Source organism: Anas platyrhynchos, chromosome Z, assembly GCF_047663525.1.
Source record: "Anas platyrhynchos isolate ZD024472 breed Pekin duck chromosome Z, IASCAAS_PekinDuck_T2T, whole genome shotgun sequence".
In the NCBI taxonomy this organism is placed as follows: Eukaryota; Metazoa; Chordata; class Aves; order Anseriformes; family Anatidae; genus Anas; species Anas platyrhynchos.
In genome coordinates this window covers 1,944,369-1,960,825 of record NC_092621.1, presented here as the reverse complement: position 1 = coordinate 1,960,825, position 16,457 = coordinate 1,944,369, and the positions used below count along the sequence as shown (strand labels likewise).

At 54.4% G+C, this 16,457-nt stretch overlaps 1 protein-coding gene and 1 long non-coding RNA gene across 2 annotated transcripts; one reads left to right on the top strand and one right to left on the bottom strand.

Moving 5' to 3' along the window:
* The first annotated feature begins 3,332 nt into the window (after positions 1-3,332).
* Positions 3,333-12,667, top strand: MAPK4 (mitogen-activated protein kinase 4). Its single transcript, XM_072030710.1, has 6 exons — positions 3,333-4,008; positions 6,986-7,868; positions 8,557-8,701; positions 8,991-9,152; positions 9,663-9,864; positions 10,435-12,667. The coding sequence occupies exons 2-6, from the start codon at positions 7,323-7,325 to the stop codon at positions 11,111-11,113; spliced, it is 1,734 nt and encodes a 577-aa protein (XP_071886811.1). The 5' UTR covers positions 3,333-4,008; positions 6,986-7,322; the 3' UTR covers positions 11,114-12,667.
* On the bottom strand, positions 12,272-14,742 carry LOC106017671 (uncharacterized). Its single transcript, XR_005261556.2, has 3 exons — positions 14,602-14,742; positions 12,498-12,653; positions 12,272-12,410 (listed from the first exon to the last, which is right to left on the bottom strand). It is a non-coding gene; the product is annotated as an uncharacterized lncRNA (long non-coding RNA).
* Between the last annotated feature and the right edge of the window lie 1,715 nt (positions 14,743-16,457).

Sequence of the window (16,457 nt, the reverse complement as noted above, 5' to 3'; positions counted from 1 at the left end):
TGTCGTACGGCGTTTTCCTGGGAATTGGGATGCAATTAAAACGGAGAAAGGCTTTTAAAAATAGAACTGAGGAGGGTGATTCATTTCACTCGCCGGCCGCGCTTCTTTCGAGGCGGTTTGTTTGGGGGAAAACAGCCGCGAGCAAGGGTGGCAACGATTCAAGAGCGTTTCTATTAGTCTCTATTTTCCTGGTTGATTTAAGTCCTTTTTTTTATTTTCGTGGTGTCTGTAAGGAGGAGAAATCGGAGGCAGACAGAGGCTGAGCTGGCCCGCGGGGGTGTGGTGGAGGAGACCTGGCCAAAATGAAGAGAAACCAGAAGGGCAGGGCCAGCCAGAAAGGTTTGTAGGGGCAAAAAGAAAGGAATTGGGGTTCCTGAATGTAAAAAACGAGGATTTAAGGAGAGACAGCGCTGCTGGAGTTGTCTTTTCAACCCTGTAGCTTCAAAATCTGCCCCTCAGCCCTTCAACCCGGAGCTCTGGGCATCCCGTCCTGCAGCGAGAATTTGGGGCTAGCCCCAGAGGCAGAAGCAGCCCCCGTGAACCTTTCCCGTCTGTCTCATTCCTGCGCGATCCAGTTGGTGTTTGCCTTGCCGGCGATAATGACTCGGAAGTATGTAATTGCTAGACAAATGTTTAACGAAGAGCGCTTTGAGCGCCCGTCTGCTTCCATCTGGAAGCGGCGTGGTCGCGGCTGCAGGCTTGGCAGCCTCCAGGGAGGCTCCGGTGGCCTCATCCTGCAACCGTCTCCCAAGGTAAGGCATTTCCAGCCCCTACCAGGAGGTTTTTTTCCCCTTTTTCCCTCCGAATTAACCTTAAATCGGAGGCAGCATCCCTCTGCACCACCATCGCCCCAAACCTCCCCCGGTTCCAGGCACTGAGGGGTCTTCCTCGCCTGCTTTGGCCACCAAATTCTCCACGTTTTGACCCAAAAAGCACATCCTGGGCTTCCCAGCCTGCAGCCCCTCTCTTTTTCTGGCTCCGTACGGCTGAACCCAGAAATCTGCTTTGTATTTTCTTCTTTCTCCTTGATGATTTCACCCGGGCTGCTCTCACTGTGCTTAATATCACCCCAACGGCTCGCTTCTGTCAATTAGCTTGATTAATGACAGCCCAAATACAAAGCTCCCGGCCTATCCAAGCCTTTTTATTAATTATTTTTTATTTCATTCCCATTAGAACAACACACTTTTTTATTTTCTCTTACCACGGCCAAGCTTTTGTCTCGGATATTAAGCAGGAGTCCCTGCTTTTCCAGGATGTGCACCCCCCAAAAATGCACACGGAGGGCTCGTGCTGATGAAATAAAGAAAATTTTTGCCAAAAACATCAAAATATGGATTAATTGGATGCCTGTCCTATAGGATCCTCCTGAAATCTGCAGCGGGAGGAAGGTGGGAAGGGAGAGAGAGAGGAGAGCGATTTCATCTTGTTTTGTTGGTTTTTTTTCTTTGCTTTGGCAGTTTTAGGTCAAATTAATGAAGCAGAGGGAAAACAAAACCCAAAATAAAGAAACCTTAAAGGAAATTAATGACAAACTGGTGGCAGTTTGGGATCTCGGAAGCTTTGCTCTCGAACGTTTTTGCTCCTGGGTTGATGGATGGAGCAGGGATGCGATGTCCCCCGCCGCGTCACCCAGCCCTTAGGGCTGTTTTGGGGTCAGGATTGCTCGCGGGCTCTCCCAGCAGACCAGGGTTTGTTTGCTCTGGGCCGATTTGCTTTATTTTTAGTCGAAAATGTGGGAAGTACGTGGGTGATGGCAAACATCATTTGCAGCCCGCTGATTAATGATACAGCTGACGGAACGAAATCGGGCGGCGAGCTGGAAGTGCTGAGGGCAGCTGAAATTTGGTGAGCAGGGGGAACGTGTGGGATATGAGAGGCAAGACACCCCCATTGCTTTCTTCTTGCTGTAAATGCTGTGATTAGACAAGAAAAATGCCCCACCTGGAAAAAAGGACGCCTCCGCCATCATTGTGAGGAGGACACCTCCGTCATCATGAAGAAGACGCCTCTATTATCATGAGGGAGACGCCTCCATCATCATGAAGGAGACACCTCCATCATCGTGAGGAGGACACCTCCATTGTCATGAGGAAGACATCTCCACCATCGTGAAGAAGACACCATCATCGTGAGGAGGACGCCTCCGTCATCGTGAGGGGGACGCCTCTATTATCATGAGGGAGACACCTCCATCATCATGGAGGACACCTCCTTCATCGTGAGGGAGACACCTCCTTCATCGTGAGGAGGACACCTCCTTCGTCTTGAGGGGGACGCCTCCATTGAGGGGAGGCCCCATAAACGTGTATAAATCTCTGAGGGGAGGGTGTGGAGAAGATGGAGGCGGGCTCTTCTCAGTCACACGCTGTCACAGGACAAGAGGGGCACAAACCGAAGGCCGAGAGGTCCCAGCTGGATATGAGGGGGGTTTTCTGTGAGGTGACAGAGCCTTGGGACAGTCTGCCCGGGGAGGTTGTGGGGTCTCCTTCTCTGGAGACACTCAAAATCAGTGGAGGCCATCCCGTACCTCACGGGAGGAAGGTTTGAGGGGGACATTTTGTCACAGGGGGGCAGCGACAGGACAAGGACTTCAGACTGGGAGGGGGAAATGGAGGCACGGGGAGGGAATGCTGAGGGCGGCTGCCCCGAGGAGCTGTGGGGGCCTCATCCATGGCAGCGCCTCTGTGGCGGGGGGTGGCACTGGGGTGGCACTGGGGGGTGTCACTTGTGTGGTGGCACTGGGGGTGACACCAGGGGATATCACAGGGGGTGTCACTGTGGGGATGTTGCTGTGTGGTGTCACTTTGGGGGTGTCACTTTGGGGGTGTCACTGTGTGGTGGCACTGACAGGTGGCACTGGGGGTGTCACTGGGGGTGTCACTTTGGGGATGTCACTGGGAGTATCACAGGGGTGGCACTGTGGGGGTGGCACTGTGTGGTGGCACTGGGGGTGGCACCAGGGGATATCACTGGGGGTGTCAGTGTGGGGATGTCGCTGTGTGGTGTCACTTTGGGGGTGTCACTGTGTGGTGGCACTGGGGATGTCACGGGGGTGTTGCTGGGGGATGTCGCTGTGTGGTGACACGGACAGGTGGCACCGGGGGGTGGCACTGGGGGTATCACTGGGGGGGGTGACGCTAATGGCAGGCACTGGGGGTGTCACAGGGGATATCACTGGGGGGTGTCGCTGCGTGGTGACACTGCCGGGTGCCACTGGGGGGTGTCGCTGGGGGTGTCGCTTGGGGGTGTGTCTCTGCGTGGTGACACTGATGGGTGGCACCGGGGGGTGGCTCTGGGGGTGTCGCTGGGGGAGTGTCGCTGTGTGGTGACACTGCCGGCTGTCACCGGGGGGCTACCACCGGGGCTACCACAGGGGCTATCAGAGGGGCTACCACAGGGGGTGCCGCCACAGCGGCTGCCTCAGGGCTTGCGTGTGTGGAGCGGGGAGGAGGAGGAGGGGGGGGGCGGCCCCGGCTGCCCGTGAGGCCCCTCCCCGGCAGGTGGCTCCCGCGCGGCGGCTGAGGCCGGGGCTGACGTCAGCGGCGGGGGCGGGCGGCGGGTGCCGGTGCCGAGCGAGCCCCGGCTTCATCCTCCTCATCCTCCTCCTCCTTCATCCTCACCCTCCTCATCCTCCTCCTTCGTCTTCAGCCTCGTCCCCCTTCATCCTCCTCACCCCCGCGGCCGCAGCAGCCTCCCGCCGCCCCTCAGGGAGCTGCCGCCTCACGGCGAGCCTCCCCCCCCCCCCCCCCCTCCCTCCCCACCCAGGCGAGGAGGTCGGGGGCGCCTCAGGTCTCAGCCTTTGGGGACAGCCGGGTGCCACCAAACCCCCTCGGGGGACATCGAGGGAGGCAGGAACGGGGGCGCCACCTGCCTCGTCGGCAGCGTGTCCGCCGTGGAGAAGATGTGAGGGCGAAGGGAGAAGCCCCTCAGCGTCCCCTCAGCATCACCTCAGCGTCACCTCAGCATCACCTCAGCGTCACCTCAGTGTCACCGACAGCCTCCCAGGTAGGTGGCTGGAAGGGCTCAGCCCTCATGAGGGAGAAAATCCCAAGCAGGTGACCCCTGCTTAGGAAGGAGGACACCAAACCAGCATCCCACAGCGTCTCCAGGTTGCAGGTTGGCTGCTTGACGCGGGTATTCCCTCCTTCAGCTCCCCTCTAAACCTAAAACCTAGAAAGGAAGAGCTGCGCCCAGACACCCTCGTCGGGAGCGAGCATTTTGATTCCTCCCAGGCCAAAATTTGGATTTTTGATCCCAAATTCCACCGAGATTTTTCCAGGCAGTCCAAGGCGCGTTGGTGGACGTGATTCATTGCCCCGTGGTCAAGCGCCCCAACGCGTCTGGGCTGAGCTGTTTGCCCTGTGGAAGGCCCAGACGGGATTAATTTCACCCCCATCACTGGTTCAGACTCTGATATTTGTGTTTCAGAGGTCTGAATTTAAGGGAGGTGAAGCGTCTTTGCCACCATCGTGGAAGAAAATCACCCACGAGCAGCGACCAGAGTGCCCAGGTGCTGTTTGTGGGTCGCTTCCAGGGATATTTGGGCATCTTTCTGGGCACGCAGCTGCTCTGGAGCACAAAACTTCTGCTGGGATGGGTAGGAGGACGGCCCTACTCTTCTACCAAGGGTCAGGAGCCTTTCCAAATCCCCCAAAATCCTCGTGAAGTGGCTCAGCCTCGTGTCAGGTCCACTCAGGAGTCAGCCGAGAGCGACCAAGCCCCGCGTTAATAACCACCAGGGTCCATCTGTCCCTCTCCGGTTTGCGCAAACACGTTCTGGGTGCCACCTGATTTTTACAGCCGCGTTAATTACCTGGTAACTGATAGGCCCGGAGCAATTAGCGGGGTAAAGCAAGAGGAAAAAGCCCGATCACAGCTCGTGATTCAGAGCTCTGGCTGCCGAGAACCCCCCCTCTGCACCTGGGCGTCCCCAGCCCTGGGGTGGTTATGGGGGAAAAAGGGGGAAAAATGAGGCTTTTACCTGCCGAGGGGCTCCTGCTCGGAAAAAAAAAGAGTGAAAGAGTTTGGGCAGCATGATTTTATTTTATTTTTTTTTATTTTTGTCCCCAGCATCGCCTTGCTGTCTCCCTCCACCCAGGTTATTTGGGGGGAGAAGTCACTGGGAACGCATTCTGTTTTCCCTCGGGCTATTTTAGGACCAGGACTTACATTTTTTTTCTTACAATTCTCCAGCTCTCCAGTGTTTTTTTTGACAGCGCCAGCACATTTCGTCCGCAGCCGCTGGCCTTCAGCTGCTGGCACCCCATGAAAACTCACAACTTTTTCCCAAAATGATGAAAGCTGAAGGTGAGGGACCCCAAACTTCTGCTGTGTGCAGACAGGAGGGGAACGAGGATCAGCGGGGTGGTTTTTGGGGCAAGGTGCTCTGCCCCGTGTAATTTTACTACCCGGTGTGCGTGCCGTGCCTGCCTCCTCCTCTGGGGCAAATTCCTGCTGTGGGCTGGAATGAAAAACCTCCGGGGCTATTCCTACCTTGTTGTTTGATTTTTATTTTTATTTTTATCCCCTTCCTGCTTTTATTTATCTCAGTTTGGCCCCGCCGGCGATAACGCAGGCAAAGTCCTGACCTGTGGCATCCCGGTGAGCGAAGGGCTGGTGGACAGGGTGCGGGTGAGCGTCGTTTATTTATTTCCTCCCTCCTTTAGGAGCCCGCCAGTGTTTGTTCGAGGCATTAGTAGCAACTCCCCGGCTGGAAACCGCAGGGCCCAGGGCGGTTTTGTGTGCTCGGACCCGCTGGGAAAGCTTTCCCTCACCTCTTGTCCGTGCTCAGCCACTCGAAGCCCCGGCCACGGCTGATTTAGCAGCGCCGGGGGCAGCCCAGCGCCTTTTGTGCCCCGTTTAAAAGTCCAAAGCGTTTCCATTTGCATCCTGGCAGTCAAAACATCTGAAAAATATTATTTTTTGGGGGGAAAATAAGTGTATAGTGGACTCCTGAGGAGGTTACGTGGCTCTCGGAGACCCCAGGTAGCTGTGTGCACGTGAGCGTCTTATTTTTCAGTCCCTGGTGCCGGCCCCGCCGTTGAATCTCTGCTCCCATCACTGCCGAGATGTAAAAACCCGCAGGATCCGGCCCCTTCCGAGCGTTTTCAAGCGAGAGATGGCTCTCAGCCTCCTTTAATTAGCACCCGTGGTGCTCCCTTAATAACAGCCGGCTCGTTACAGCACTCGAGCTTTAATGAATTCCCCCTGCTAAGGGAAGGAGGGAGGGAGGAGGTGGCAGCGCGGATGGGAACCAAGTCAGCCCTCAACCTAAATTGGGGCGTAAATAAATCAGACGCGTTCGTTTTATCGTGCTTTTAGGCAGGTTTTCTCGTGCTCTGAACCCAAAATGGGGAAAAGCGGGCTTAATTTTTTTTAGCTGGGGCTTCTCGGGCTCTGATTTATTTTTTCTTGTTTTCTGTGCCCCCGCCAAGATGTTCCCGGGACAAAAGTGCAGCTACCGTGCGCGCTTATCAGCCAGAACTTTCCTCCCTCCCGGTCTTACGCGGCACATTTTCCCTTTTCGGCGCCTCCAGCGCTTCACTAATTATTAATAATGAAGCTGACGAAGCAAAACTGAGGGTTTCCTTCCACACCGGGCAGAACAAACTTCCCAGGCTTGGGGTGCGGGGGCCAAGCTGGCACGCGGATCTCCCTTGTGCCGCTCCGAAATCTTCGCTCTCTGTCGAGCTGGGGACAGCACGAGTCGCCCATCTTAATGAGGACGCTTTCCTCCTCTCCGGGAACACGCCGTCCCATTAGCATTTTCGTTTTGAGGCTCTTCGGGGCCGGGCTAGCAATCCTCCAGAGCGATTAGCCCAGCTGCACGGAAGAGGTGGCGGTGCCAAACTTCAAACCAAGCTCCGGGGCTGACATCCCAGCTGCAAAACCCTTTTTTTTTTTCCCTCCTTCCAGGAGGAAAGTCTTTACGTGGGGTTTGGTGGTGTTTTTGAGTGATTCCATCTCTTTTTTTTAATTCCAGGAGCAGGGCTGAGAGCTGCCCAGCGCCGGGGACGACTCTTGGACTTTATATCCTAAAGATCAAGGGAAAAGACACGTGAGGTACTGGAAATGCACCCGTGGAAACGTCCAGCGGGGAAAGAGTGAGGTTCGATGCACGTAGCTGGGTGGAGAAGCTCTGCGGAGACCCGCGGGCAGGAGGAAGGCTGCGGGGCAGCGGAGGGGCCATGGGGGCGCGCCGGGCTCTGCCCCGCCGCGGGGACATCGGCGCCGGCTGCTTGCCCCGGGACTGAAGCCTTGGGGACGTCGGGCAGCGCTTCGGCACGGCCCCCGAGGCTTTGGTGAAGGCCAAAGAAGCCATGGCCGAGAAGTGCGACTGCATCGCCAGCGTTTACGGCTACGACCTGGGCTGCCGCTTCGTCAACTTCCGCCCTTTGGGTTTCGGGGCCAACGGTTTGGTGCTGTCGGCCCTGGACAGCAGGAGCTGCCGTAAGGTGGCGGTGAAGAAAATCGCCATCAGCGACGCGCGGAGCTTGAAGCACGCCTTCCGCGAGGTGAAGATCATCCGGCGGCTGGAGCACGACAACATCGTCAAGGTGTACGAGGTGCTGGGGCCGAAGGGGAGCAGCCTGCGGGGGGATTTCTTCAAGTTCAACGTGGTCTACATCGTCCAGGAGTACATGGAGACGGACCTGGCTCGCCTGCTGGAGCAGGGGAAGCTCGCCGAGGAGCACGCCAAGCTCTTCATGTACCAGCTCCTCCGCGGGCTCAAATACATCCACTCGGCCAACGTGCTCCACCGAGACCTCAAGCCGGCCAACATTTTTATCAGCACCGAGGACCTGGTGTTGAAGATCGGCGATTTCGGGCTCGCCAGGATCGTGGATCAGCATTACTCCCACAAGGTAGGCGCCGAGAAATCGAGAAATCGCCGCGGCCTCGTCCGTTGACGCCCTTCTTCTTGTATAAAACGCCAGCTGCCGTTTATCCCCACAGGAGAAGCGCGTGAAAGGGTTCCCACCTCATTAACAAGCGTTGTTTTTTTGTTGTTTTGGGGTTTATCCTCATGTCTGCGCCCTTGCAGGGCTGGAGAGCTTGGGGTACGGCGCAGAGCTGCAGCTCCGCCAGCAGTCAGTGGCAGAAATTGCAGCCTCGAGGGAAGAAGAACCTAGGAGCTTGTGCTGGGCGCTGCCCGGTTCCTGATTTGGGGGCACCCGCTACTCGCCGTCGCAGCTTTTTGAGTGCAAAACGCTGGATTTTGGGGTGCAGCACGCTTGGAGGCTCAGGAGAGGCGCTGAGGGGCTGAGCCAGATCCTGAATCTCGGTGGTTCTCCAGACGAGGCGAGCCCTCGCTCCCTCCTGCACTCCATTTTCTTCACTTTTCACTTTCTTTACTACGATATTTGGGAGAACTTGACACTAATCCTACCCACAGCAGGTTTATCCCTTTTTTTTTAGGTCGTTTGAGTAGTTCTTACGCAAGCCTTAGGAACAGAAGCAGCAAAACGAGGCTTGAAAATTACAAAAAAACTGCACGGGGGCAAACCTGGGGCTTTTTTGCACTCCGTCACAATTCTCTCTCTGCTCGTCCAGGGTTACCTTTCGGAAGGTTTGGTCACCAAGTGGTACCGCTCGCCTCGCCTCCTCCTCTCGCCCAACGACTACACCAAAGCCATCGACATGTGGGCGGCCGGCTGCATCCTGGCAGAGATGCTGACGGGGAGGATGCTCTTTGCAGGTAGGTCCCCATCCGTTTATTTCGTTTTTTTCCTCTTTTTTTTTTCTCCTTGCTCGTGTGTTTGGAGCCACGGGAAGCTCTGCTTTGAGGAGATTTGGATGTGTTGTTCCTCTTTTCTGGGAGCTTAGGAATAGGCGGGGAAATAAAAGGCTTGAAACCCCAAATGTTCCTAAATCTGCCAAAAAAACGCGTGTAGGTGCAGGCATCGCAGCCCAAAAGTTCTCCGCCTCTTTCCCTCCGGGATTTTGGGTGCCTCAACTCCCCAGCTTTCTCTCTCTGCCCCGTTCAGGGGGACACGAGCTGGAGCAGATGCAGCTGATTTTGGAAACGATCCCGGTCGTCCACGAGGAGGACAAAGAGGAGCTGCTCAAGGTGATGCCCAGCTTCATCAGCAGCACCTGGGAGGTGAGGAAGCCGCTGCGCCAGCTGCTCCCCGAGGTGGACAGCCAAGGTAAAAACCCAATTCTCGTTACCTTAACGGGACTTGAAGGGACTCTGCCATGCACCAAGACCTAAATGAATAACAAATAATAACAAACGCATCTTTAATGGCAGGATTTGATCTTTTTTATGTAGCCTGCATAAAAGGAATCAGCAAAAAAATCCCTATAAATCCCGTATTTAGGTTTAATTCTAGCTGCTTTCGTTGCGCTAAATTTCTTCTTTCATCGTCGTAGAGACTTGGCTCTCCGCGGTCTTTCTGAAATAATTTTAGACGCCCAAACTTTCTGAAATATTAACGTGCAAAATAATTTAATAGCGTTTGTCGTGCCGAGGACTCAGCCACGTAACCCCGAAGCAGGCAGGACAAACGTGCCCGCATTAGACCGCCGACAGGACTTGACCTTTAATTCCTTCCTTCCTTCCTTTGAGGGGGTTTGGGGTTCCCGAAGCTGTTTCTGGAACGAAAGCGAGCGGTGCTTTTGAGGACTGAGGGAGTTTGCTTCTGTGTGCTTCCCAGCTATCGATTTCCTGGAGAAAATCCTGACCTTCAACCCCATGGATCGCTTAACGGCCGAGATGGGGCTGCAGCACCCTTACATGAGCCCCTATTCCTGCCCCGAGGACGAGCCGGTGTCGCAGCAGCCGTTCCGGATCGAGGACGAGATCGATGACATCTTACTGATGGAAGCCAACCAGAGCCAGATGGCGAACTGGGACAGGTACAGTGCCTGGGGCTGGCCTGGAGACCAGATACTGGGATTTTTCTAGGCCAAATTGGACCGGTGAGTCTCTGAGCATCGATTTGGTTCGGTAACACGTTCCCTGGACCCACAAAGGGTTCTTGTTTTGCCTTTTTTATGCCGTTTTTTAATTCTGACTCAAGCTGGGGAGTTTTATCGTTGATATCCGAAGGGAGGAGATGCTGAATCTGTGTCTTCACGTCACTGGGAATCTTTCTGCCCTCGGTTTTATCAACAGCATACGTCGTTGTCATTTGAATGCCATCGATTTGGGGTTCTTCCCTCTATCCTCCGCCCCTATAACCCTGTCGTCCTTTCAGGGACAAGATTCGGGATGATTTTATCCCGTTTCAAGGTGCCTAAGCCCTAGAGGGGTGCGTTAAAACATATTGGAGTTGGGTTTTAAATGGATTGAAACCTGTACGTGGAGGGTTAGAGCAGATTTTCCCTGTCCTAGACGAACACCCCAGTTAAAAAAGTCCTTCCCGGGACTGGTGCAGCTGGGACAAACCCAGTAGCCAAGATTTACCGACCTTGTGTCTTTCCCAGGTACCACGTCAGCCTCTCGTCTGATTTGGACTGGCGGCACGATAAATATCACGAGATGGACGAGGTTCAGCGGGACCCGCGGGCAGGGTCGGGATCCATCGCCGAGGAGGCGCAAGTGGATCCCCGGAAATATTCGCAGAGCAGCTCGGAGAGGTTCCTGGAGCTCTCTCACTCCTCCATGGACCGCGTCTTTGACGCCGAGTGCGGCAAATCCTGCGATTACAAAGTGGGGTCGCCCTCTTACCTGGACAAATTGCTGTGGAGAGACAACAAGCCCCACCACTACTCGGAACCCAAGCTGATTTTGGATTTATCCCACTGGAAACGAGCGGCCATCGCGCCCGAAAGCGAGCTGTCCCTGGAGGAGGAACCCTCCAACCTCTTCTTGGAGATCGCCCAGTGGGTGAAGAGCACCCAAGTGGGGCTCGAGTGTCCCGCGAGTCTTCCGGAGATTCGGGAGCCGTCTCCTCCTCCCCACCTCCGCCAGGAATCCGAGGAGGTGAGCGCCGAAACCGACCCCGAGTTTAATTTGGACGTCTTCATCTCCAGGGCGCTGAAACTTTGCACGAAACCCGAGGATCTGCCGGACAACAAGCTCAGCGACATCAACGGGGCCTGCATCTCCGAGCACCCCAGCGAGATGGTGCAAAGCGAGGTGTACCAGAAGGAGCGCTGGTGAGGAACCCCGGCTTCTGCCCCTCCTTGAGCCCTTTTTTACGCTGCTCCGAATGCCTTTTTTTTCCAACCAGGTTTTTCCGACCCCTTTTGAATGCAGAAGAAGCACATCGAAGGGGTTCACGAGGCGTGAACGGAGTCTTGAGTTTCTTCCACTGCCTTAACAAGCTTGCCTTGCAATCTCTGGGACCTGTTTGCAACTTCAACGTCCAGCAGAGAGGTGCTGGTCCACGCTAAGTTTGCAAACAGAGGTCAAATCAACTTCTTCTCCTTCCTTTTTCCATAGCATCTGAAAACGACGAGGGCAAAATCAGCTTTTAATTCTGGTCAGGTCCTCTCCCGGGGCGACGGCTTCCAAACTTGGAGCTCGTGGGAGGCAGAAAATAACCTCTCAAGAACGTCGACGGTGAAAGAATTTGACCACTCGGGATTTTATTTTTCTTTTTCCGACGGGAAGATAATTTTATTTAAATTTGTTTTATTTTTTTCTGAGCACCTTCTCCTCGTTTGGTTTCTCCTTCCCGTTGGAGCCGGGTGCTTCTGAACTCTTTTGGAGACACCACCTGGTGCCGGGTTCCTGTGGCATCGCTTTCCTAACCCGATGAGTTTATGTATAAAAAAATTGTACTCACATTTCTCCAAGGCACTTTGCTTTCAGCTTCTCTGGAACACGCCGGCGGGCGAACAAGCGTGGTTTGTAAATAGACGCGGACACAAATTAATCCACTCTAACTTCTCTTTTCGTTCACACTTAACGAGCACCTTACTAATGAATCAGCCAACGAGGGTTTGTATAGGGAGGAGATGTTCTATACTTCTATTTGACCAAACTCGGCCGTTTTTTAAATCAAAAACCTGTAAATAGCGTAGAAGCCAGCCTCCATTCGTGCTGCTGTTGGGGCGCTGTGCCTCGACTTTCATTTGTAAAAGAGAAACTCCTGTATTTAAAACTCCAAGGTCCGTATTTAACTATCGCTCCCCTACCAATTATTTCTCCCCTTTTAACTCCTAAATGCTCTGAGCTGTGAAGAAAACGCGTGCGAGACTCGGGGGAAGGACTAACAGCAGCGCTTGCTGCATTAACCCTGCTTTCTGTTCCTGTGGGGGAGGATTTAGGGGCAGGTTTAGGTGTAGGAGAGCTTTTGCTAGCGTTTGACAAGCCAGCAAGCTGCTTCTTCTCGTGAAACCCTCACCTTACGCTGTCCGGATCCGCTGCTGCTCCAGCAAAACGGGTGAGATGGGCAGGAGGCAAAGCGGACTCCGCTCTTCGGAGGTCCCCGGAGGATGTTCAGGCTGCCGCCCTGCAAAAAAATAAAGAAATAAAAAAAAAGAGAAAAGGAGGGAGAGGCAGAGGGCTGGGTGTGCAGGGCGTGCCACGATTTATATACCTCAACTAAAGCTCAGCACTTTTCACTGGTGGGGGGGGGGCAGCTCCGGGGTGAAGGGATCCAACCACCTCGGTGTTTCGTCCCCGTGGGAGATCAGAAGCCTCCTGAGCACAAACCCTGGCGCCGGGGAGTGAATTTCAACAAATACGGTGATTTCTGCAAAAAAATAATAAATAAATTATTCCATTGTCTCTTGGCTTGCAGCAGAATAGGTGGAACAAAAGGGTCTTGAAAGGGTTGCTCGGATTAATCGTAGAGGGCAAACAAGCAGGTGCTTTAGGAAGTTTGTGTGAATTTTTGCTAGGCTTTGGAGAGAATACACCCAATTACAGCTTGGACAGGACAGACTATCCCTAAAAACTATTCTTTCCCCCCTTTTTAATTTTTTTAAATTAAAAAATGTGTTGCAATGCCTACGGTGTTCAATTTTTTCTCCCCCTGCCATTTCTCCTCCGCTGTAGGCTGAGTTTTCACTGCAAAAAAAATGCAGTTCGTGTTTGGTGCTTTTTTTTTTCCCAGTTTAGATCAGCTGAAGGAGCAATCCCAACTGGTAGCGAGTGGTCAGGAGAGGGCAGTGCTTCCCCTCTGTGTTTTTCTGGCTTTGTGCTCAACTCTGTACAGCCTCAAATCCATAAGTGGACGCTGCAGAGCTGTTACGCCGGCCAAGATGTCAATCTATCGCCCACAGATGCAAATTTCCAGGTTAATATTAACAATTAGTAACATCTAATCATTAACAGCTTATTCATGAGGTGCCTGTTTGAATTGCAACCCTGAATTTTAGGGCTGTGGGGCTCGGCTGACCCCAAAGTACGGCACATCTGTGAGGTTGTGTGGGTCCTCAGCCTGCAAAGAGGTATTTTTACGAGAAGGAAAAGCTCACAAAAAAGCATCAGTTGCGAATTTGAGCCTAACCTGAGCCCTCAGCCTAAAAACCCGCTTGTTATTTTTTTTTATTTTAATTCCCATTAAGAATCGGTGATATAAAAAGCCAAGAACATTGAGTCCAGCTCTGGTGCTTGTGCTTTAAATAGGCTGAAAAAATGGAGCTGTTACAGAGAGGGCCGCCAAAACGGTCTCCTGGATGGGGAAAAAAAATAAAACATCTTCCGTTTCATTTATCGGGGGGATTTGGGAAGGGGCAGTAAGGGAGATTACGGGGAAAATAAAAGAGGAAGAGTCGGATTTAGCAAAGAAAGACGTGCTGCTAGCCACCACATAGGCATGAAGCATGGTCCAGACCTTCTTCGGGCTATTCTTAGCCAGGCACAAAGCCATGACCTTGCATGGTATTTTAGCAATCTTCTTTGTTTATAGGCACAGCATCGCGTTATGGGGAAACGTTTCAAAGCCAACACAACCGTGCCGACAGGGAGAGGGGGAGATATATAGGATATATAATTCATGACAAGCCTCAAAATCATGATTAGGAGGCGAGGCTTTGATTAAGCGAGTATCTTCTCTGGAGATATGTGGTGATTCTGCCAAACCTTCTGTTTTAATGAAATGTGCGTGCGTTTTAACTGGTCCTGGGGTTGTTTGGGTTGGGGGAAACCTTATTGAGACCTTATTGATCTCTGCGACTGCCTGAAGGGAAGGTTTGGGGAGCTGGGGTCAGCCTCTTCTCACCCAAAACTAGTGATAGGACCAGAGGGAATGGCCTCAAGTTGTGCCAGGGAAGGTTTAAGCTGAAAATGAGGAGATTTTCTGTCAGAAATTGTGGATAGGCATTGGGACGGGTTGCCCAGGGGAGCGGTGGCGTCCCTGCTGGAAGCATCTCGCCTCAAGTAACAACCCCGGGGGCCATCTTGCGCCCCAAAAAAACCCTTTTTGGTGGCTTGGGCTGTGCCTTTCCTGCCTCCCCTTCCTTCCTGGCCTGCCACCCCTCAGGGCTGGGCTCCTCTTATGGCTGCCACAGCCATTTGGGGTCCCCTCCATGACCGGGTCCCCTCCCTCACGGGGTCCCCTCACAGCCCCCGGCCCCTTCCCGCCCTTTTCCCTCCGCGCCCCCTCCCCTCGCCGCCCCCTCCCCTCACGCAAGCCCCGCCCCCTTTCGGGCTCCGCGCTCCCATTCGCTGCCGGCCCCGGCTCATTTGCATATTACCGGCCGCGCCCGGCCCGCCCTCCCTCAGCTCAGCGCGAGGAGCCGCGGAGCAGCGAGCTCATTGGTGGAGCGCCGCCGCCCGCTCGACGTTCCTCCCTTCTCATTGGCTGCGCGGCGCTGTCAGTCACGGGCACGCCCCGCCCCCCGGAGTGTCCCTCCCTGGCGCAGCCCCGCCGGCCGCATTCAGTGGCGGGTTCCGAGGTGGGCGGAGCTCCGGCGGATGGCAACTGCTGTGGCACAATAGACACAGGTCCTCGGCCGGCATCGCTCGGAGGGCAGCAGGAGGAGGCGGACGGCGCTCCGGTAACGATTCTCCAATTGCTAGGAAGGCCTCCGGCCCTTTCCCAGCCCGTCCTTCGGGGGCCTTTTCTGCGGGGAGGCGGCGGGGCGGGCATCGCCTCAGCCGCGGGGGTAACGCGGGCAGGGGGCGGCCCCGAGGCCGTGTCCCCCCCCCGGGCACCTTCCCCCGGTTCTCCCGGGTCCATCCTGAGGCGAGGAGCGGCCGCTGTTTCCCGGCCCCAGCCGGGCAGCGCCGCGGCTCCTCAGGAGGAAGCCGCCTGGCCTGCCCGGAGCCTTCTTCTCCCATCCTTTGGGGTTATTTTTTTCACTTTCCGGCTCTTCGGGGATAAAGAAACGGTGGTGCGAAGCGTCACGGGTCCTGTCAGGCGCTCACCACCGAGCGGTGTGAGGTGAAGGCTCCTCAGAGCCCCTTGGTCGTGGTGGCGGAGATGTCCAGCTGCTTAAATCCCCCTAAAACACCCATGGTGGCCACGAAGGGCCCATAAAGAAGCCAGCCGAGCAGCCTTTTGTGGTGTCTTCACCTTCTTCCTTCCAAAAAGTTAGTGGCAAACAGGATACATCCGCCGGAGCGATGCAAAGAGCCCCGCAAGCAACTCGTGGGTGGGCAGCCAGGAGCATCTCCCGCGCTGCTCTCCTGAGGTAAAAAAGAACAAAAACACGGTCCCGGCGTCTAATTTAAGGCCAAAAACACGCCTCAGCCCGAGGACAAAGCCTCTGCTAACCCCCAGCAGCGGCGTTATGAGTCAGCAGCGGCAGCGCAGGCGACACTTGAAGGTTTTTTTTTTTTCTCCTGCAAGCTGAGGAAGTGTTAAAATGCGCGGTAGGTGCTGGCCCTGGGTGCCTGCTACTCACACTTTCATCCTTGCTATAATCCTTTTCTGCACCTTTTTTGCCACAGAAGGATCGCCTCAGCGTTGCCGGGGCTGCCAGCTCATTGTACGTGTGCGTATTTCCAGAATCCTCTTAGGATTTATGGATTGCTAATTATGATTTGTCAGTCCAAACTTGCTGCACGCCGAGGTTTGTAAGAGGTGGGCGAGTTTATGTGAGATAAAACATCCACTAAAGGTGTTTTATTTAATAGCCAGCAGCCCTATCTGCTTGCTGAGTTACTTTCCCAGGAGGAATTCCCTTGTGGAAGCAGCAGGTGGTGAGGATATCCTTGTTCCTCCCTCAAATTATATAAATTAATCCATATGTTTGGAAAAGAGAAAGCAGACGTCGTGTATCCGTGTTCCTGTTCTCCGGAATAATGCTCCAGGAGCCTTCCCAGCAAGACAAACGAAATAAAATCCAGGAAAAAAAACAAATCTTTGTGGAGGATTAAGCCGAGAGGAGGATTTTCTGATGCTGAAGGCAAATCTGTCCCCCGAAACGCCCGGAAAGCAGCTCTGTGATGCGTGCGAAGGGTTTTTACGAAGCAAGACTCCGACGCCGAACGTTTCAGCCCCGTTTTCTGTTTGTTCTGTGGGCAGCCTGCCAGCGGCGCGGGCTCGAGTCGTTCAGATAACGCCGCGCTTTCTGCAAACAAGCTCCGAAGCCGGGTGCTGGATTTC